The sequence below is a fragment of the Tinamus guttatus genome, unplaced genomic scaffold, assembly GCF_059628265.1.
Source record: "Tinamus guttatus ecotype Peru unplaced genomic scaffold, ASM5962826v1 Tinamus_guttatus_pri_ptg000327l, whole genome shotgun sequence".
NCBI lineage: Eukaryota > Metazoa > Chordata > Aves > Tinamiformes > Tinamidae > Tinamus > Tinamus guttatus.
In genome coordinates this window covers 4,491,403-4,511,240 of record NW_028288861.1, presented here as the reverse complement: position 1 = coordinate 4,511,240, position 19,838 = coordinate 4,491,403, and the positions used below count along the sequence as shown (strand labels likewise).

The 19,838-nt window shown below is 38.6% G+C and overlaps 1 protein-coding gene across 6 annotated transcripts in view; it reads left to right on the top strand.

The window, feature by feature from the left end:
* HECTD1 (HECT domain E3 ubiquitin protein ligase 1) overlaps window positions 1-19,838 on the top strand; it is a 55,931-nt gene that overhangs the window by 34,376 nt on the left and 1,717 nt on the right. For 3 of the 6 annotated variants that reach the window (XM_010216507.2, XM_088529223.1, XM_088529226.1), the window contains 16 exons: window positions 1,333-2,169; window positions 5,114-5,335; window positions 7,118-7,251; window positions 8,849-9,005; window positions 9,775-9,997; window positions 11,844-11,898; window positions 12,135-12,317; window positions 12,664-12,874; window positions 12,950-13,035; window positions 13,812-13,939; window positions 15,965-16,166; window positions 16,279-16,416; window positions 16,686-17,293; window positions 18,810-18,888; window positions 18,983-19,076; window positions 19,379-19,529. In XM_010216507.2, coding sequence (XP_010214809.2) covers window positions 1,333-2,169; window positions 5,114-5,335; window positions 7,118-7,251; window positions 8,849-9,005; window positions 9,775-9,997; window positions 11,844-11,898; window positions 12,135-12,317; window positions 12,664-12,874; window positions 12,950-13,035; window positions 13,812-13,939; window positions 15,965-16,166; window positions 16,279-16,416; window positions 16,686-17,293; window positions 18,810-18,888; window positions 18,983-19,076; window positions 19,379-19,529 — 3,508 coding nt within the window. The remainder of the gene's footprint in view (window positions 1-1,332; window positions 2,170-5,113; window positions 5,336-7,117; window positions 7,252-8,848; window positions 9,006-9,774; window positions 9,998-11,843; window positions 11,899-12,134; window positions 12,318-12,663; window positions 12,875-12,949; window positions 13,036-13,811; window positions 13,940-15,964; window positions 16,167-16,278; window positions 16,417-16,685; window positions 17,294-18,809; window positions 18,889-18,982; window positions 19,077-19,378; window positions 19,530-19,838) is intronic. The other 3 variants (XM_010216509.2, XM_088529224.1, XM_088529225.1) reach the window with 2 other exon arrangements.

Sequence of the window (19,838 nt, the reverse complement as noted above, 5' to 3'; positions counted from 1 at the left end):
AATGGCATGACCTATTCAGATCTAGTACACGAAGTTGGAATAAAATCATACAAGAATAATGGGGTCTGAGCCTGCCTACTTATTGTATCTGAAAATTTTATCCACTTAATTTTTAATAAAAAAAATTGCCTGTAGTTTTTCTGTTTTGGTCTAACAAGTGTTGACAGTTTAGACAGCTACAAGGTTAAAAAGCACCTGACTGTGCTAACTCATTTTTTATTGCAAATTACTTCTCACCTGCTTTTTTTCACCTGTGTGCATTGGACCCGGCATTTTGTTTGGATTTTGTCTGGGGTTATAGGAGATGACTAAGCTTAAGAGCTTTGTTTTTAAAGAAAGTGTTTATCAATTGAATTAATGATACCAAGTTTTCTTGTAATTAATGTATAATAAAAGTACTAGAATTATTTTTAGAAGAGTCTGAAGTGTTGCTAGATGCTCAGGCGAAAAAAAGGCACTGCCCTTCTTTCTGTTCTATTTAGTTAAATTTCATAGATTAATCTCAACATTGTAGCTTTATTACATTGAATGTTTACAAAATACTGTTACTTTAATTCGTCTTTTACTAAAGGAATTGAAGAGTAGCATCTCTTTCCATATATGTGTGTGTGTATGTGTATATATACATGCCTATATATATTGCTAATGCGGAGCTCTAGCATTCAATGTAATGCAATGTAATCTTTTCACAACCCCAAAATCTTAATTTAAGTAGTATTTACTTGACTACCGTAAGGCTTCTTGTCTAAGAAAAGGTTGCCTGGTTGAGCCTGCCAATTACTGAAAGGCGAAGTATCAGTAAACTCGCTTTTGTGTTATGCTATAGAAATGAAAAATCCCAAACAAATCAATTTGATAAAATGCATTCTGTTGTGGAGATATATGCTCCTGCAAAAGTACCCCACAAAGAAAAATATGATGTAGTATGTCTGCAAAGGAATTGTAATTTCTTGCCAGATATTAATAAAGTTATGATGATACATTTTAATGTACACTTCTGATATTAGAGTATCTAACCATCCTGCTATTTTGGGAGATCCTAGTAATCCAGGCTCCATCTTGGAGCAAACTTCTTTTTGGCTGGATTCTCAGAGCCTAAAGTTGATCAATTGTGGCACGTGCTTGACATGTTAAAATTAACAGCATCTTAAAATGCCAATTTGTTTGGATTGCAAGACTTTTCCTTTATAATTGGCATTAGGGACTGTTTAGTAATTTTGTTAATTCAGAGATACAGCCCTTATAAGAAGCTGATCCCACATTGTGGAGCTACTGTCTGACACGCTCCTGTCTGCTTTCTGCTGGATCTCACAAACTCCTGTCCCTTTCCAGGCTGGATTGATGTCACCTGGGATGCTGGTGGCTCTAACTCTTACCGTATGGGCGCAGAAGGAAAGTTTGACCTCAAGCTTGCGCCAGGGTACGACCCTGATTCAGCGGCATCACCCAAACCTGTTTCATCCACTGTTTCAGGCACAACGCAGTCATGGAGCAGCCTGGTGAAAAACAACTGTCCAGACAAGACGACTGCTGCTGCAGGCTCCTCAAGTAGAAAAGGAAGCAGCAGTTCTGTGTGTAGCGTGGCCAGTAGCAGCGACATCAGCATGGGCTCAACCAAAATGGAGCGGAGATCAGAGAGTGTAATGGAGCAAAATATAGTTTCAGGCGCTGACGTCCACGAGCCGATTGTGGTTCTGTCCTCCGCTGATAGCGTGCCGCAGGCCGAGGTGGGCTCCTCGTCCAGCGCCAGCACCAGCACCCTCACAGCAGACATAGGCAGCGAGAGCGCAGAGAGGAAGCTAGGCCCCGAGAACCCCGTGCGGCCGGCCGGGGAGGCCAGCGCCATCTCCATGGGAATCGTTAGCGTGAGCTCGCCCGACGTCAGCTCCGTGTCCGAACTGACTAATAAGGAAGCAACTTCGCAGCGACCGCTCAGCTCTTCGGCGAGCAATAGGCTCTCTGTGAGCTCTCTGTTGGCAGCCGGGGCGCCCATGAGCTCCAGCGCCAGTGTCCCCAACTTATCGTCCCGAGAAACGTCGAGCCTGGAGTCTTTTGTGCGAAGAGTAGCAAACATTGCGCGCACCAACGCTACGAACAACATGAATTTAAGCCGAAGTAGCAGTGATAACAATACTAATACTCTGGGAAGGAATGTCATGAGCACTGCAAGTAAGTAAGCTGTGCTTATTTTGGGTTGAAGCTTCTCTTGGTTCTTTGGCTTTGTTTAGACTTAAAATGTTTGGGTTCTGTTGCCCTAATAGGGAAATAAATCTACAGTGCCTGCTACATTGTGCATACTTAGAAAATTCGCACAGGGCCCTCGAGTTCATTGTAACTGGGGAATCTTATGTTGCCCTTTCTTTTGGTGGTGCCAAATAGAAAATAATTTGGTTTTGACATGTGTTGCAAGTTTGGGAAGAGTGAGGGCATCACACCGTTCCAGGGGATGGGGGACGAGCTGCAGTAGCTTCTTCTCTGGGCTGGCTGTGTAGATTTCGGATACTCGCCTTTTATCTCTGCTTTTTGCTATTTCTTCATTTTTCTCAGAGAAGGAAGCTTTTTCACCTTGTGAATTTTCTGACTAAGCTTAGGACAGAGTAAAAAGAAAAAATAAACTGCAGTATGATGAATTTTTTCATGAATTCACACAGCATGTTTAAATTAACTCCAATAAAGTATGTACTTTCTAAATATGGTACAGTCGTAAGGCTCAAATTTGGCAGGAATGACTTTAAGGAAATTTGTAGCTAATACTGATGTAAATGGGTTTATGCACATGCTCTAACTTCTGCATGTCTTCAAATTACACATGAGAGTTAAGGTTCTAGCATTTATAATCGTACTTTTTTTTTTTTTTTTACTTTTACACTTTTTTTTTTAGCATTCTTAATTTTGTGTCTTTTTAAAATGATAATTGTTTGTTTTGTTTTTTTCCTTTTTTATTTTAAGTTGGGGAGTTTTTTTCCTGTGTATTCCTATATTCATACATGTTCTTACACCGTGGAGGGCAGGAATACTTGCAGCCTGAATTAAAAATGTCAGTAAGATAGTTGGTAAGATAACCAAGGGAAGACTTCCATTATTTGCTCTTTTTAGGTAATTTTGTATTGGGGAGAGAAAGAGAGAAGCTTTTGAAATATGTTATGATTTCACGAAATGTTTGACAGCCTTCATGCATGGTTGATATCTTGCTGTTATAAAGTTAGAAAAAAACCTGCCTTTTTGTTTACTGTGTTCTTAATATTAAAATATATTGATACTTTCAAAATTACCTCTTTTTTACAGGAGGTATTTGATAGATTTGTTGCAGAAATAAAATATAAATGCTAACTTGTGCCTCAAAAAACGATGGAGGCTAAATTTGACCAATTTTGCCAAAGTTATCTTAGTGCCTTGTAAAAAAAATTGTATTTTTCAAAAGAAAAAAAAAAAAAAAGGAAAAAATACCTGAGACCTCAGTTAGTGATAAGAGTCTCTTCACGTTACTGCAGCGATTGTGTTTGTAAACATCAGAATTGGCCAGGAGTTAAATCCTGCCTGGGCCAGTGGGTTTTTATTCACTCTCAAGAGCTGCGCAAACAAAATGCGGGTACTGAGCGGCCGGCCCTTTTTATTGCACAAGCAGAGAGTTGGCTACTATTAGTTAATAAGAGTGGATGCAAGATGTGTTTACTTGACCACTTGTTTTCAGATTTTTGAACTTAGAACTTTTATGTTCTTAAACAAAACCAAAATCAGAAATGTTCCCTGCTTTCTTGCTCTTAGAGGTGAACATATAGGTTACATAACATCCTTACCCTTAAACTTCACCCTCTTACTTGCCGCATGTGGAACTAGTTTGAACTGTGTCCATCTACGTCATCTTTGCCAGTTATTGCATTTTTCTATTTTGATTTATAAATTAGCTAAGTTCTTAGGAAAAAAAGAAGACAATATCTGACAGGCAATAACAAAGATAAAAGCAGAGGCGTTATTACCAAATTTACTTAAGTGAAAATCTTTTGATTTGTGTTATAGCTATGTTTAGGCATATTAACCTTTGCTTTAATCAGTAGCAGTAATCTGAATTTGTTTACTGAGTATATATATATAGTTTTCTTTTCAAGTGGTGCCTCAGTTTGCGTAAGTTGCAATAAGCAAAAAGCTTACTTTTGTAACTGCAAAATTTGCATTTGTTAGATTCTTTAAAAAGTAGATGGAAGAATGTAGGGATTAAATTTAAGAGTAGCTAAGCCTGCAAATATGCATGTGAGAATGAGTGATTAACTTCCTATATTTGAAAATCAGAATTGAGTAAATGTTTCCAGGACTGAGATGCTAATGTGTAATTGTTCATAAATGTAACATACACCGTTTCAGAGATGTACATAACTAAATGTACATCTCTGAAATTCTTTCTATTGAGTTACAGTTAATTTGTTTCAGTTGTTAAATGCCGTGCATTTGTCTTACTTATTTGAATGTGTAGTGAGGTGATGTCTTAGTTTTTGTTTGCTTAGCTTGAAAATTATTTCATATATGCTATTCAGCATAATTAAAATGTTATGCTTTTTTTTTTTTTTTTTTTTTTTTTTTTTTTACACTCGAGCATTTTGCCCATGATGAATACATGCACTAGTGGTTGAGCAAAAGATAGAAGTTCAGAGTTATTTTAAGAAAAATGCACAAATACTGTTAGTTTGTAATGTCTATTATTTTCTCAGTTCACTTATAGTCAAATTGTTTTTCCTCTATAGCTTACATTATATTGGTACTAGAGATAAAATGGGTCATGAACAGATTTCTCTAGTACCTTGTACTTGTTGCTTTCTCTTTAAACAAAATGAATGAAGTCATTTCAGGTTTATAGTGGGATTCTGGGATTTAATTAATAAAATGATTTGCTTTAAATGTATGCAAGGAAATGCTCTGAAGTGGACGCATAGATTGTAGCGTGCACATTTGCACGGGCAGTTTCATCCTCTTTAGTCTGTTATTCCTTATTGCAAAATAACACATTATCGCTGGTGATTTTTCAAGCCCAAATATATTTCAACACAGGACTCGCGCATGTAAATTGTACTTTTCAAATCGTCAAATCATTTATTTTATTTTACCATATCTTTATCTATAGCTTCTCCTCTTATGGGTGCCCAAAGTTTTCCTAATCTGACTACAACTGGTACCACATCAACAGTGACCATGTCTACATCCAGTGTTACTAGCAGCAGCAATGTAGCTACAGCAACTACAGTTTTGTCTGTTGGTCAGTCGCTTAGTAATACCCTAACTACTAGCCTAACATCAACATCTAGTGAGAGCGATACAGGGCAGGAGGCAGAATATTCTTTATATGGTAAGTTTCATTTTTAAATGAACTTAAGCAGACCTCCCATCACTGTTTTTTTTTTTTTCTTTTTTTTTTTCCTTTTCTCCCTTTGCTATGATTTCTCATGTAGTATTTTATTTTCTGAAAAGTATTTGAAAATTGAGCTGTTCATGTTTTGCTAGCCTTGTAAGGCAATACTCAAGACTCAAGTCAAATAATGTTAAAATGCTGTTATTTCTTTGGTTTTAATTTTCTTTAATTCAGTAATTTCTGTGCTTATTTTACATATACTTTATTTTTTTATGCTTATTATTTATGCTATCCTTTATTTAGGCACTTCATTATCCTTAATCAGTTGTGTTTAGTATCTAGTTTATTTTGTATGTGGGCCTCTACTTAACCTTTTTTTTTTTTTTTTTGGAGATTGTATTAGCATCTTACATGCTCAGTTTGAGGTACCCTGTATTATTCTGAGATTGAAAAGCACTGGCCATTGGACATACTATGTGCTTAAACTACTGTTTTAGAGAAAGTAGACTGAAGAATGTAGAGATAAAATTTAGGAATAGCTGCCACCTCCCCAGATATGAACACGAGAAGTAATTATTTGGGGAGTCAGCTACTGTTAAATTTAATAATCATGCCATAGTTGTTGTGAAAAGGTGAAACACAGAAATTAAAATGACCAGGAGAATGGCACTGCATAATTCAAGAGACAAAATCCAGAGTTACATGGGCACTCTGAGTTAAATTTAGCCAGGAGGGCCATAGATGTTTGGAAGGTATGAGTATGGGGAAAGATAGTGTTAGCTGTCTAAGTCAAGTGAAAACCATGCTTAAAACCTGTGAAAATTGTGGAAAGAAAAATCTGATAATTTCAATGGACACTAGAATAGAGCCAGTTGGAGGCTTGCTTAAGATAGCAGGGTGTGCCATTTCCATTTATTCTTTTAAATTTTAAGTGTCATTTTAGATTTTGATTGGGTGGCAAGTCTTAAACTGTATCATGGACAGCTGGGTTAATAGTTTTGGGAGTCATCTATAAAGTTTCTGTTGGGACCTTGGCAACTCTTCAGATAGTGTTTGTGTTAGATATATAGTTTGTTTGTGTATTTAAAAACAAAAAAGTTGAACTGCAAGCATTTGTCTCTATTATAGTCCATGTTGAACAGTCGTGAATTTCTGTTTTTTGGGGTTTTCATCAGCTTTATATGAATCTACCTACTAGATGAGTAAAATGAATATGTTATCTCTGTGCAGCTTCTTTTTACAGAAAATGCATTTTATTTTTTAAATATTGCTATTAAGTTTCTTTTAAAAGATTCTTTATGTTATAGCTGGTGATGAAGTTTACACATTCTTAGTGGAAGATATACCAGTATTTTTTTTTTTTTTTTTTTTACAATTAGTTAAGGATAAAATCAGACAGGATCCATTTGTGTGTCTGTTTTGTGTTGTTTTGTACATTTAAAGTAAGAAAAAATATTTAATGCTTGATTATAAGCAAATGGAAAATAAGTCATCGATTACTCTTAATCATAGTGAAATTAAATGCTTCTTTTGTTAGTTAAGCTATTGAGCTAGGCCTCCCCCTCCCTCCCAGATTTTTTCTCAGTGTATGCTTTTATCAGAGCTGTTTAATTTTTTCATATCATCAGCAATATTTTAGTTCTATCTGCTGTTTTTTAAGTGAGATTTGTGGGTTTTTTGTCTTCACAATGTTCCTATTGTTAATTTCAAAACCTTGAGTGATTCTTGTCTCTTTCTTTTTTCCTTCCTACGTAAATGTATATACATGTGTATATATAGATTTTCTTGATAGCTGCCGAGCTAGTACCCTCTTGGCAGAGTTAGATGATGATGAGGATCTACCTGAACCAGATGAAGAAGATGATGAAAATGAAGATGATAATCAAGAAGACCAAGAATATGAGGAAGTTATGGTACAGTAAAGTCATTAATTAACTAAGATATCATCTGTGTGAACAGAACATATAGAACAGGAAAAATTAATTAAAACAAATATATTTACATTTAGTACTGCAAATTTGAAGTACCTAACAATTAAGACTCTTAATGAAATGCCCAAGTTAAAATCATGTTGCACTGCTCTGCAGCCGCAAATTGAGTCCCTGCTAAAAAAGCCTCTTTGAATATCCTTCCTTGTCCCTTTTCCCTATTCTTGCATGTTTTCTGGGGATTTACAGAGCTGCTATCTTGCTGTGTGCTGAACTTAAAATGGCTAGGCCCTCCTTGACGTTACAGCTTGCAGGGCAGGCCTTTTTTGTACAAATTCACATGATTGCCGCTTTCAACACTGCATGGGGAGAAAAGGGTTTCTGGATACTGGCAGACCTTAGACTTCACATGCCAAAGCTAACGTCTTAAAAGGGGCCTGGAAGCAAGGGAGTAGAAACGATGTATCACTAGTTAGCCGTGTGGGTGAAAGGAGCAGCTTTGCAGGCAGGCTGCTGAATTTTGTAGTGGCTCCATGATGTGTTTTACTGTCTTCCTGCCAAGTGTGTAGGATCAAATATATCTTTTACGAAAAGCTAAACGAATCACAATGACAAACAGTCCACACAGGCCTTGCCTATAATTTTAATCTGTATCTTTTCATCTGGCTCTGGTATGAAGAATCCTTGAATGATAATTTAAGGTTTCCTGATATAGCTAATGTAAATTATCTAAGCTATTTGTGATTAATGCACACATTTTAACAAAGTGTTGAGGCATTTTAAACTACTGTACTTATGTATTGGATAGAAACTCAGCTACCTCACTAAATACTGCTTTACCTTACCTGCTCAAAGATAGAAAGTTATGAGGAATGGGGAAATGTGATACTGCATAAACAGAGCTATGATGCAAAAGAGTTTGCAGGGGTCACTTCCCAGAAATGGTTAAATTGAATTGTTATAGGGGAGAAGGAGAAATGGCACGATGATCTTTGCTTAAAATTAAACAGCAAGAATCAGATCTGCAAAAGAAAGCCGTCCTCATCATAGATTCCAGTTCTCTTCCTTCAGATATACTGTATAATCCTTCTCCACAAAGATTTGAACAGATTAAAAGCCTGTTTTGAAGAGGTCATAAGCAATTTATGTTTTCTAAGGATTGTTGAAAATTAGGTTTCTACCTACTATGATAATTCCAGTATTTTGTTATTTGAGATCATCTCTGGATAAATGTGTGTACATTGTATGTCAATACATGTATATATTAAAAAAAAGAAAAACAGAAAAAAAGAAAAAGCAAGTTACTGGTTTTAGAAAAGTTAAATTTATTTTGGCATTGGTGTTTAATTGAAGCTTTCTGATATTCCCAAGTCTTATGGCTTGGTCTGCACAACTTTGTGTGTGAAACTTGTGTTTAATTCTTTCAGAAGTTGTAGATACCCATTCTAAGGTTAGCCTAATAATACTGCTTTCTGCATGTGAGCAGTTTTGCTGTATTCCTTAAATAAATCTCAAATTTTTGATCAAGTGGTTCAAACTCTGTGTTTCTTTTTTTTTTTTTTTTTTCTTTCTTTTTTAATAGGAAGAAGAGGAGTATGAAACCAAAGGAGGCCGTAGAAGAACATGGGATGATGATTATGTATTGAAAAGGCAGTTTTCTGCTTTGGTTCCTGCTTTTGACCCAAGACCTGGTCGAACTAATGTTCAACAAACAACGGACCTAGAAATCCCTCCGCCGGGTATGCCAGCTAGGATTTGGGTATCTGGTATGGCCTCAGGGTGGTTCAGGCCCCCGGGAGCCGAGGGATCTTGTTGTTATTTGGTACAGTGCGCTCTTGTGGCAGTTTAACTTTTCTGTTTACATAAGAATTTAATCTGCCTCTGCAGATCTAAGCATTATCTGAGGAAAATGCTGTGCAAGATAAGCATACTCAGGAATTTAAAAACTCAGATTAGTGGTAGGGTTCTGTCTATGTCTGCTTCCACTTGGAGGGAAAGCTCTGTATATTGAGCAGTCCCAATTAATTTGGTGAGGACTCATTGAAGGAGTCTGAAGCAGAAGCCGGGGAAAAGCTAATGTAACAAGTTCAACTGCGTGGTCTGCATGTGTGTCCACCTGGCATCTGCTTGTGCTCTTTAGCACTCTCCTGGCCCGGTGCTTTCCCTGCACTTTCCAGAGCGTACGACACAGGCATGTGTGGAAGTGGAGGGATTTGGGGGAAGTGAAAGGAGCTAATATAACAGGACATACTGGGCATCAAGGGAAGAATGCAAGTGCTGTGTTAATTTCAAAGACAATGTTAGCAAGACAAAGGGATAAATAGGGACTTCAAAAATTTTAGCTTTAATCACATACCAAATTGTCATAGAACTTCTCTGTCATGTTTCTGGCACGTGTGCAGGAAGTTTTAAACCTCATTTTTGAGACATTTTATTGATGATGAAGCCAGCTTGTCATGCTTTGTGTGTCTTTTACGAACAGCTTCTCAAACGTTTTTCCCCGCGCAGGTACCCCTCACTCGGAGCTGCTGGAGGAGGTGGAGTGCATGCCCTCGCCTCGCCTAGCGCTCACCTTGAAGGTCTCGGGTCTCGGAACAACCCGGGAAGTAGAGTTGCCCCTCACAAACTTTCGATCCACCATCTTTTATTATGTACAGAAATTGTTACAGCTTTCCTGTAATGGTAACGTGAAATCAGACAAACTAAGACGTATTTGGGAGCCAACGTACACGTAAGCTCACAAGTTTATTATTCTATATAAAACAGTGTTAGGAACTAACTGATCAGGAAACAGATGTGAAATAATTTTTTTTTTTTTAATTCTGTAGGCAATAGTTAGGATGTCCTTTTTGGTTTTAAAACTGTGATTGCTTTGAAGCAAGAAAGTCACAACTTCTAATGTTCATTTGTGACTTGTTAACAATATTTCAAAAATAACTGACACGAGAGCAGAATTCATCCTCTTTGGGTATCTGCTTGGAAGACTCTCATGGAATTATGGTCCTGGAGACAAGAAAGTGCCAGGAGAGCTCGTTGACTCTGAGGAGTCTTCCCCTCCATGCTCAAGTAGTCTATCTTGATGTGTGAAAAGTTGCGCCAAGGCAGCGGGGGGCCTGCATGACTGAACATGCTGTTGACAAAACTCAAAAACAAAAGGAAACATGCCAAAAGTGGAAGCTGGTCAAGTTACTTAGGGACAGTATAGAGGCTGTGGAAACACAGAGGCATGTGGTTAAGAAAGCCCCAATCCATCTGGTGCTCAGTCTGATGAGGAGAATAAAGGTTAGGGAATGCTTCGAATAAACTAGATATGCACAAGTGTATGGGACCTGATGGGCTGCACCCGTGGGTGCTCAGGGAGCCGGACACTTTGTTATCTTTGAAAGGTTATGACCAAAGGCCATGATTGGAGAGGTTTCTGGGATCTTGACAGAAAGCAAAAAATATCACTCTGATTTTCAAGAAGGGTGAGAGGGATTTGGCCACTACAGGCTGGTAAACTTTACCTTGATCCATGGAAAGGGATGGGGCAGACAAGCCTAGAAGCCACTTTCAAATGCGTGAAGGACAGTTATGATGAGATGACCAGCTCAGTGGGTGAGGGGTGAGCAGGAGAGTGCAGTGGAGATTTATTGTGGCTTTGCCAGGGCTTCTGATGCTGTCACCCATAATGTCCTTATTTACAAACTGACGAAGGATGGACTAGATAAATGGAGAGTGGAATAGCCTGAAAACTGGCTGAACTGTTGGCCTGAAGAGTTGTGATCGACAGCCAGTCCATCTGGAGGCCGCTCACTGGTGGAGTCAATCCTATGGCCAATCCTGTTTAATATTTCCATTACTAATCCGGCTGATGGGACAGGAAGCACCCTCAGGAGGTTTGCAGATGGTGCAAAGCTGAGAGGAATGGTTGGTGGCCCAGGTGGTTGCGTCACTGTTGAGAGAGGCCTTGGCAAGCTGGAGAAATAGGCACACGGGAACCTCACGAGGTTCAACAGAGGGAAGTGCCAAGTGCTGCCCCTGGGAAGGAATAACCCCAGGTACCCTGGGGACCAACTAGCTGAGAGCAGCTTGTAGTGGGTAACGAGCTGAAGAGAAGGCAGCCACGCGCCCTGCACAGAGCCAGCAGCCTCAGGGGCCTTGCGGGGCAGGCTGAGGGGGTGAACCCTCCCCTCCCCTCTGCTGCTGAGGCCATGTCCTGAGGCTGTGGACGGCGCTGGCCTCCCTCCGATGGGGTCTCTCACAGGGCTGTGCAGAGCAAGTGCAGCTGAGGACCACAGGGATGATTATGGGCTGGGAGTGTCCCTCGTGCGAGAAGAGGCTGAGAGAGCTGGGGCTGTTCAGCCTAGAGGAACATAGGAAGGAGACATAAATGAAATGCTTCACAAGATAAGTTATCTGTATCATGCAAGTTTAAACATGAGTTAAATTTTGCTGGATTAGAGAATCCTATATGTTTTGCTGCAAAATGTCATTCAGTTCTAACAACTCCAAGTATAACTTCAGCATTTAGAAGTTATATAGTATAGAAGATATACTATAAATATAAAGTAGTAACTCATATTTTTAATATTTAGAATCATGTACAGAGAAATGAAGGATTCAGATAAAGAGAAGGAAAGTGGAAAGATGGTAAGACTTTTTTTTGCCTTTGTGTGTGTTTTTGTGACTGTTTAAGCAAAAGCAGTTTGTCTTCATTGCAGTTTTTGAAATGCTATATTAAAAAGACTAACAGGTTTTGACTATTTAAAGGATACAAGTGAATATCTTAATAAATGCATGTTTCTTTAGAAAACGTATGGAATGCATGTGAAACCTTTACAACTTTACAATCAGGAAAAGCCACTGTTTGGTTGTTCCTGTTGTAGGGTTGCTGGTCAATAGAGCATGTGGAGCAGTACCTTGGCACTGATGAGTTACCAAAGAATGACTTGATAACCTACCTGCAGAAGAATGCAGACTCAGCTTTCCTGCGCCACTGGAAATTAACTGGCACTAATAAAAGCATTAGAAAAAACAGGAATTGTTCCCAGCTCATAGCAGCATACAAGGTATATGTCTGCATACCAGTTTTTTTTATTGGGAATGGCTGTGTGCTTTGTTCCGCGGCTTTGAAGGAGGAAGAGGAGATGTGCACAGGAAACTGTATTTTCACATTCCAGTATCACGTTTAGTCTTTGCTCCTTCTCTTTATTCTTTTTTTTAAGTTTATTTTAATGTTTTTGAATACAGTGATGTTCAAAAAGCATTTGAATCACAATTTATACTATCTGCAACTGAATTAAGTGTTAAGGTAATGAGACAGTAACCAGTCTCGTTTGTCAAGTGGTCAAATTATGGTGCACAGTTTTAAAAAGAGCAGGAAATTTTCATTGTTACTTATATATTTTTAAACAGGATTTTTGTGAACATGGATCGAAATCTGGGTTAAGTCAGGGAGCCATTTCTGCTCTTCAGAATTCTGATATCCTTAGTTTGGCAAAGGAACAACCTCAGGCGAAAGCTGGCAGTGGACAGAACTCCTGTGGAGTGGAAGATGTTCTGCAGTTACTTCGCATTTTGTATATAGTTGCCAGTGATCCTTACACAGCACGGACTGCTCAGGAAGGTCAGTAAATTGTCTAGTGGAGCTCCTTAGAAGCTTTAATGAAAATAAATAAAAAATTTCCCTTGGTATTTTCAGAAGGAGATGAGCATCCTCAGTTCAACTTTCCACCAGATGAATTCACAAGCAAAAAAATTACTACAAAGATTCTGCAGCAGATTGAGGTATTACATTAATGTATTACAGGGAAAGACTAAGTGAGCTGGGCCAATTCAGCCTCGAGAAGAGAAGACTGAGAGGAGATCTGATCAATATATTCAAATACCTGGTGGGGAGAATGTAGGGAGGATGGGGCCAAACTCTTCTCGGTGGTGGCCAGCGACAGGACGAGGGGTCATGGGTACAAGTTGAAACACAGGAAGTTCCTCTTCCATATAAGGAAGAACTTTACTGTGAGGATGACAGAGCCCTGGAACAGCCCAGAGAGGTTGTGGAGTCTCCTCTAGAGATCTTCCAAACCTGCCTGGATGCCACCCTGTGGCACGTGCTCTAGGTGTCCCTGCTTGTGCTGGGGGGTTGGACTAGATAATCTCTAGAAGTCCTTTCCAACCTCAACCATCTGTGATTGTAATGTATATGTAGTGTTATTTTAAGGACTGTAAAAAGTATGAATATCTTTTTTTGCTAGTTTGACTGTTGAATTTTCATGATTATGTATATTGCATGTATTTCCATATGTTCTAGTTGAGAAAATTTTCTAAAAATAGTCTGAATAAAAACATACCATGGAGGCTTTTCTCTTTGTATTTGACAATACCTAGATCTCGGTTAACATAAATTCAGTCAAACTTTGGTGTGTGCCCTGTTGAGCTGGTGCTACAAAATAGTGAAGGGGCTTGTTGAGATGCTTCCAAGTGGTTGCTTTGGTATCAGCTCAGAACTGGGTCTGAGTCTAATATCAGAAATGTTCCCCCCGTCACCTCCTTGTGTTAAACTCCAGGAACCTTTGGCACTAGCGAGTGGAGCTTTGCCAGACTGGTGTGAGCAGCTGACAAGCAAGTGTCCTTTCTTAATTCCGTTTGAAACTAGACAGTTGTACTTCACATGCACAGCGTTTGGAGCATCAAGGTAAAGGAAATAATTGTCAAATATTTTTATTTTATTTTATTTTTTTATTTTATTTTATTTTTTTATTTTATTTTATTTTTTTATTTTATTTTATTTTTTTATTTTATTTTATTTTTTTATTTTATTTTATTTTTTTATTTTATTTTATTTTTTTATTTTATTTTATTTTTTTATTTTATTTTATTTTTTATTTTATTTTATTTTTTATTTTATTTTATTTTTTATTTTATTTTATTTTTTCATTTTATTTTATTTTTTCATTTTATTTTTTCATTTTATTTTATTTTTTATTTTATTTTTTCATTTTATTTTATTTTTTATTTTATTTTTTCATTTTATTTTATTTTTTATTTTATTTTTTCATTTTATTTTATTTTTTATTTTATTTTTTCATTTTATTTTATTTTTTATTTTTTATTTTATTTTATTTTTTATTTTTTATTTTATTTTATTTTATTTTATTTTATTTTATTTTATTTTATTTTATTTTATTTTATTTTATTTTATTTTATTTTATTTCTTCAGATTGCAAAGTTAGAGAGGACTTTATCCTAACAAGAGAAATGTTGCTCTCCAAACATAAAACATTTTATACATAGAAAAAGGGGGAAATGCTGAGAAACTTCAGGAAGACTTTTGAACGCCTTCTTGTTCGTTATGTCTGGTTTATGATGAGTAGCCTCTCTGTGCCTTGATACTGTCCAGGGAATTTCATTTTGGTTTTCCGCTTGTTAGATGAAGACTGAATTTTGCACCTGCAGCTAATCATATCAGGAAGCAGTTTACTGGATCGTAGTAATAGTTCATTGCAGAACGTTGTAGGAAGCAAAAGAAACTTTCTTAAATGCAAACTACATGTTTCAATTCTAGAGATTAATAAGTAATAGTTAAATGTCATTTTCGAAACCATACACCACCTTCTGTGATTCCTGCAGCCATTTGGTGGCTGTTTTGATTCATTATTTTTTAATGCAATTAAGTCTAACAAAGCAAACTTGATACTATTTTGAATGCTAGTATTACTTGGATCATGAACTGACAGATAAATGAATGTGGGTAGTAAAACATTTAACAGTACCTTTTAAAGCTTTTAATTGCCTAGGAATTCTGAATATTTTGATTGCAGCAGTGAATACCTGAGTTATTAGAGAACACAGACAATGTCTGACCTTTGGGACAGCTTATTTTTATATAATGAGACGGAAGAATTACCCTTTTTTGGAAAGGTAGGAAGTATGTAGATAGTGAGATGCAAGTATTAGTTTGGTGTCTAGCTGGCATCTAGAAATACCTCAAGAATAATGTGAAAGGATGCATTAAGAAATATAAAAGCAAAGAGAAAAGAGCCATCATTTTCCTAGCTTGTTATTAGCAAGACACACCACTTCAAAATTGCAAGCTTCCTAATATAGAAAAATTGAACTTTTTCCTCTGAAAATGGTCCAGAAGAGAAAATTGGTCTTGGTTTCTTTGGCTTTCAGAAGTTGCTCAGAGAATTTGAGTATTAAACACTCTTCAGGACACACAGATTTTTGAGTCTGGACAAATTGCACAAGCTCTTGAGACACGTCTGTCCTGCTTATATAGGATGTGGCAAATGCTCATACCAGACGGTGCCTGCATAAACATATATGGTATATCAAGAAAGAAAGAGTTTTAGAAGAACAATCTGTTTTAAAGATATCCCTCAGGAAATATTGAATGCGTTTTTATGTGGTATTTGCCACTTTCTTAAGCTTTTAAAATGGTGAATTAATGGTTACACAGCCAGCGCTTGTCCACACTTGCAGAACAGCCAACCCGTGACAGCTCCGTGCTGCACCCATCACAGGGTGTATGAGAATTTCCAGCTTGGCCGTTGGAGGCAGCTCTTCGTGGTTGATTGATGAGTGCCTTAGGTATATATTTTTAATACACAGTAATTAGTATTTAACAAGGTAACTCTTTTGTAGTGGCTAATTTCAAGTGTTTTGCTAGTAAAGGTGCAAATTGTAAATAACAGCTGCTTGCGTGTGTGTTTTCCAGAGCAATTGTGTGGCTGCAGAACCGCCGGGAAGCCACCGTGGAGCGGACCCGGAGCACGAGCGCAGTGCGACGGGATGACCCGGGCGAGTTCCGAGTCGGGCGCCTCAAGCACGAGCGAGTCAAAGTTCCCCGAGGAGAATCCTTGATGGAATGGGCAGAAAACGTCATGCAGATCCACGCAGACAGGAAGTCCGTTCTAGAGGTACGGTGTAGCTGCCAGGCACAGCAGGAGGTATTTCTAATGGTCATGTTATGAAATGCTCTGTTTCATAACCCGTACTGACTAGCAGCAATTTTTTTTTTTTTTTTTTTAGGTTGAGTTTTTAGGGGAGGAAGGAACGGGCCTGGGTCCTACCTTGGAATTCTACGCATTGGTGGCAGCTGAATTTCAGAGGACGGATTTGGGAGCTTGGCTTTGTGATGATGACTTCCCAGATGATGAGTCTCGTCAGGTGTGTTTCAGTTGTGCATTTTAAACTGCAGGTGTTCAGCACAAAAGAAAAATGAGCTAGACATCCAGAAAGGAGCTAGATATCTGGGAGGAACACATGAACAGTGCCCTTGTGGTGGTAAAGCGTGACTCCTGTGCTCCACAGCTGTCTATTTTTATTTTTCTTTATTTTGTCTTAAGAGAATAGTAAAATAAACAGCACATGTATATAACTAAGTTCACCTTTAACCAAGTTAACAATTTTTTTGTTTTGCCTCTTAAAACAAACAGGTTGACATTGGTGGCGGATTAAAACCTCCGGGCTACTATGTACAGAGATCATGTGGACTCTTCACAGCACCATTCCCACAAGATAGTGATGAACTTGAAAGAATAACCAAACTCTTTCATTTTCTTGGAATTTTCTTGGCTAAATGCATTCAGGACAACAGACTTGTGGATTTGCCCATTTCTAAGCCTTTTTTTAAACTCATGTGTATGGGAGACATTAAAAGTAACATGAGTAAGTTGATATATGAGTCGCGGGGTGACAGAGACTTGCACTGTACTGAAAGTCAGTCGGAGGCTTCTACAGAAGAAGGCCATGATTCCTTGTCAGTTGGAAGCCTAGAAGAAGACTCCAAATCAGAATTTATCCTTGATCCACCGAAACCTAAACCCCCTGCCTGGTTTAATGGAATTCTAACATGGGAAGACTTCGAATTAGTAAATCCACATAGAGCTAGATTTTTAAAAGAAATTAAGGACCTTGCAATTAAAAGGCGTCAAATTTTAAGTAACAAAAGTCTTTCTGAAGATGAAAAAAACACAAAGCTACAGGAATTAATGCTGAAGAATCCATCAGGTTCTGGGCCTCCACTTAGCATAGAAGATTTGGGGTAAGAATTTTTATAAATATAAAAATGATACTTTATTATGGTATGTGTAATTAAAAAGGATTTTTTTTTCCATTTTAAGCAGTATCACTGGGGGAAAAAAATCCATCATTAGAGTTTCAGCAAAATCTGAAGTTACTTTCTTGTTCCTTAGTTTGGGGATTTTTTTCCATTCCCATTTTTTCAGTTGTTAAATCCTTCAACCTAACTGTGGCTGCACGGTTGATGTCTTTGTGCTTTGTGTGGAAATGTGCCCCAGTAAGCAATTTTGTTATGAAAACCTGTATTTTGAAGATCTCTGGAGGAAGACAGAGACCTTCTGAAATTTGGAATTGTGTTAAAGGATGTACAGTTAAACATTCAAAAGATGAACCCCTGTTAAAGGTGTAAAAGTAGTCAGGCTTTGTGAATTGGTGACGGGCTGTCATCTTTTGTAGTTTTAAATTATTTTTTGCGAAATGACTATTGTTATTCTACCATCAATATTACAGGTCAGTCCTAGTTGTGTGACAGGTAGCTGCTATCCTGTATTTCACAACTGGATGATATTCAGAGTTTAGACTTTGGTTTTATATTTGTATTTTGTGAATATTCACATGAGAAATGCATCTTACTTTTGAATACAGCCTCACAGCCAACAGAGTGGTAGACCTAAATAGGTATCTGAATAGATTTTTATGCCAAATCTCTTGCCAAAGGAACTGAAACTGCTCTGTGCATTTGACATGATCCATTTCAAGTCAGGGCGGGGGTGTAAATGCTAAGCCCAGTTTCTTGGTCTAGTTACCAGCCATACCCTCTCTGATGCAGGGCAGATTTAACAAGGACTAATTTACAAGCAGCCTAATTTAATGCCAGCTGATTTTCAAGCCGCAGTGCTGATTCTGTGCTGGTTTCACATGGCACAGCTGTGAACCTGGCTTTAAGGGCTTTCTTTCCTACTTTTTGCAACACAAACACAATTTACTAAATGCACTACAGATGTGGAACGTGGAATCCGGAGGTTTGAAGCTGGGGCTTGTCTGCGGCCAGCGGGGCCGGGAGGTTTGCGAGGGCAGAGGCCGTAGCCACTCGTGCCCCGCTGCCTGCAGCAGCAGCGCGGCTTGGGGCAGCAGGGCTGGCGCGTGCGGGAGGTTCATGTGTTAGGACCGTTACCATTGGAAATGCTGTGAAGGACTCGTGGTGTTTGCGGATGGAATTAAACGGTGAGGGTAGTTCTAAAGGTAACAAAGATCCCACCCTGTACAAAAGTGTTGGCAGTTACCAAAGCCAAGTAACTAGAGTGGCAGAAGACACACGTGCGTGCCAGAGGTGTGCAACATGCGCGCGCTTGGTTATTACTTGCAGCCTTGTGCCGTGCTGCTGCTGTTGTCTGTGGCAGGATCTATCAGCAGTGTTCCAGGTGGGATGGGGAGATGCTTTCTTTCTGCGGGCCATGGCAGGGCAGATTGTAAGTCCAGTGTGTTTGCAAAAGCAGTAGGAGTCTTGTTTCCAACAAGTAACTGTCTTTGTTTTGAAGGCTGAATTTCCAGTTTTGCCCTTCCTCCAAAGTGTATGGGTTTACAGCTGTGGATCTCAAACCAGGTGGTGAAGATGAGGTAAGGGAGCAGCCTCTCCTCAGCACTTCACCAGTGCTCTGTCTCTGCAGTAGTTCTAGTGCAGTCTTACAGCGTTTTTGTGCTGCGTTCGCAGACGGTGACAATGGACAACGCAGAGGAGTACGTGGACCTCATGTTTGACTTCTGCATGCACACGGGTATCCAGAAGCAGATGGAGGCCTTCAGAGGTACCTCGGGCTGGGGCGGATCCTGCGCGCGAGGCTGGACGCGCTGGCGTTCGAGGCGGCACAGAAGGGCTTCCAAAAACAGACCAGTACAGAAAGAGGGCAGGAGAGGAGAGATTGGTTTCCTAACATGTTGGCACCAGTCTTGCCATTATTGGTCTTGTTTTAAAGGTGTTACTAGCCCCCAGTTTTCCTTAGCTGAACTGTTGATTTGATTCTGGTTTGATTAAGACATAGTTGAAAAGCTGAACTTATCTCTAATACTGTCTTGACTAATGTTTCTAACTATCTTGTGCAAATTAAAGATGGCTTTAATAGAGTCTTCCCAATGGAGAAGCTGAGTTCCTTCAGCCATGAAGAAGTTCAAATGATTCTTTGTGGAAATCAATCGCCTTCGTGGGCAGCTGAGGATATCATCAACTACACCGAACCCAAACTGGGCTACACACGAGACAGGTAACTGCGTTCTGTGTCACTGCGAAGTAGGAACCAAAAGACGGGTAGTGGCTCTGCGTGTCCAGGATGTTCCTTACATATATGCAGGAAAAAAAAAAAGCCGGGGGGGGGGCAAAAAAAAAAAGTTTGCAAATTATTTGAGATTGGTGGATATATATTTAACAGGATATAAATGAAATCATATACAATCGAAAGCGGTTTCATACTGTAGAAGTAATACAGAAAAGTTGCTAAGATGAGGGTCAGTGGGACTCTTTTCATAGATTAGGCTTGAGCTCTGTCTGTTCCTCTGCAAGTTCTTACACAAGA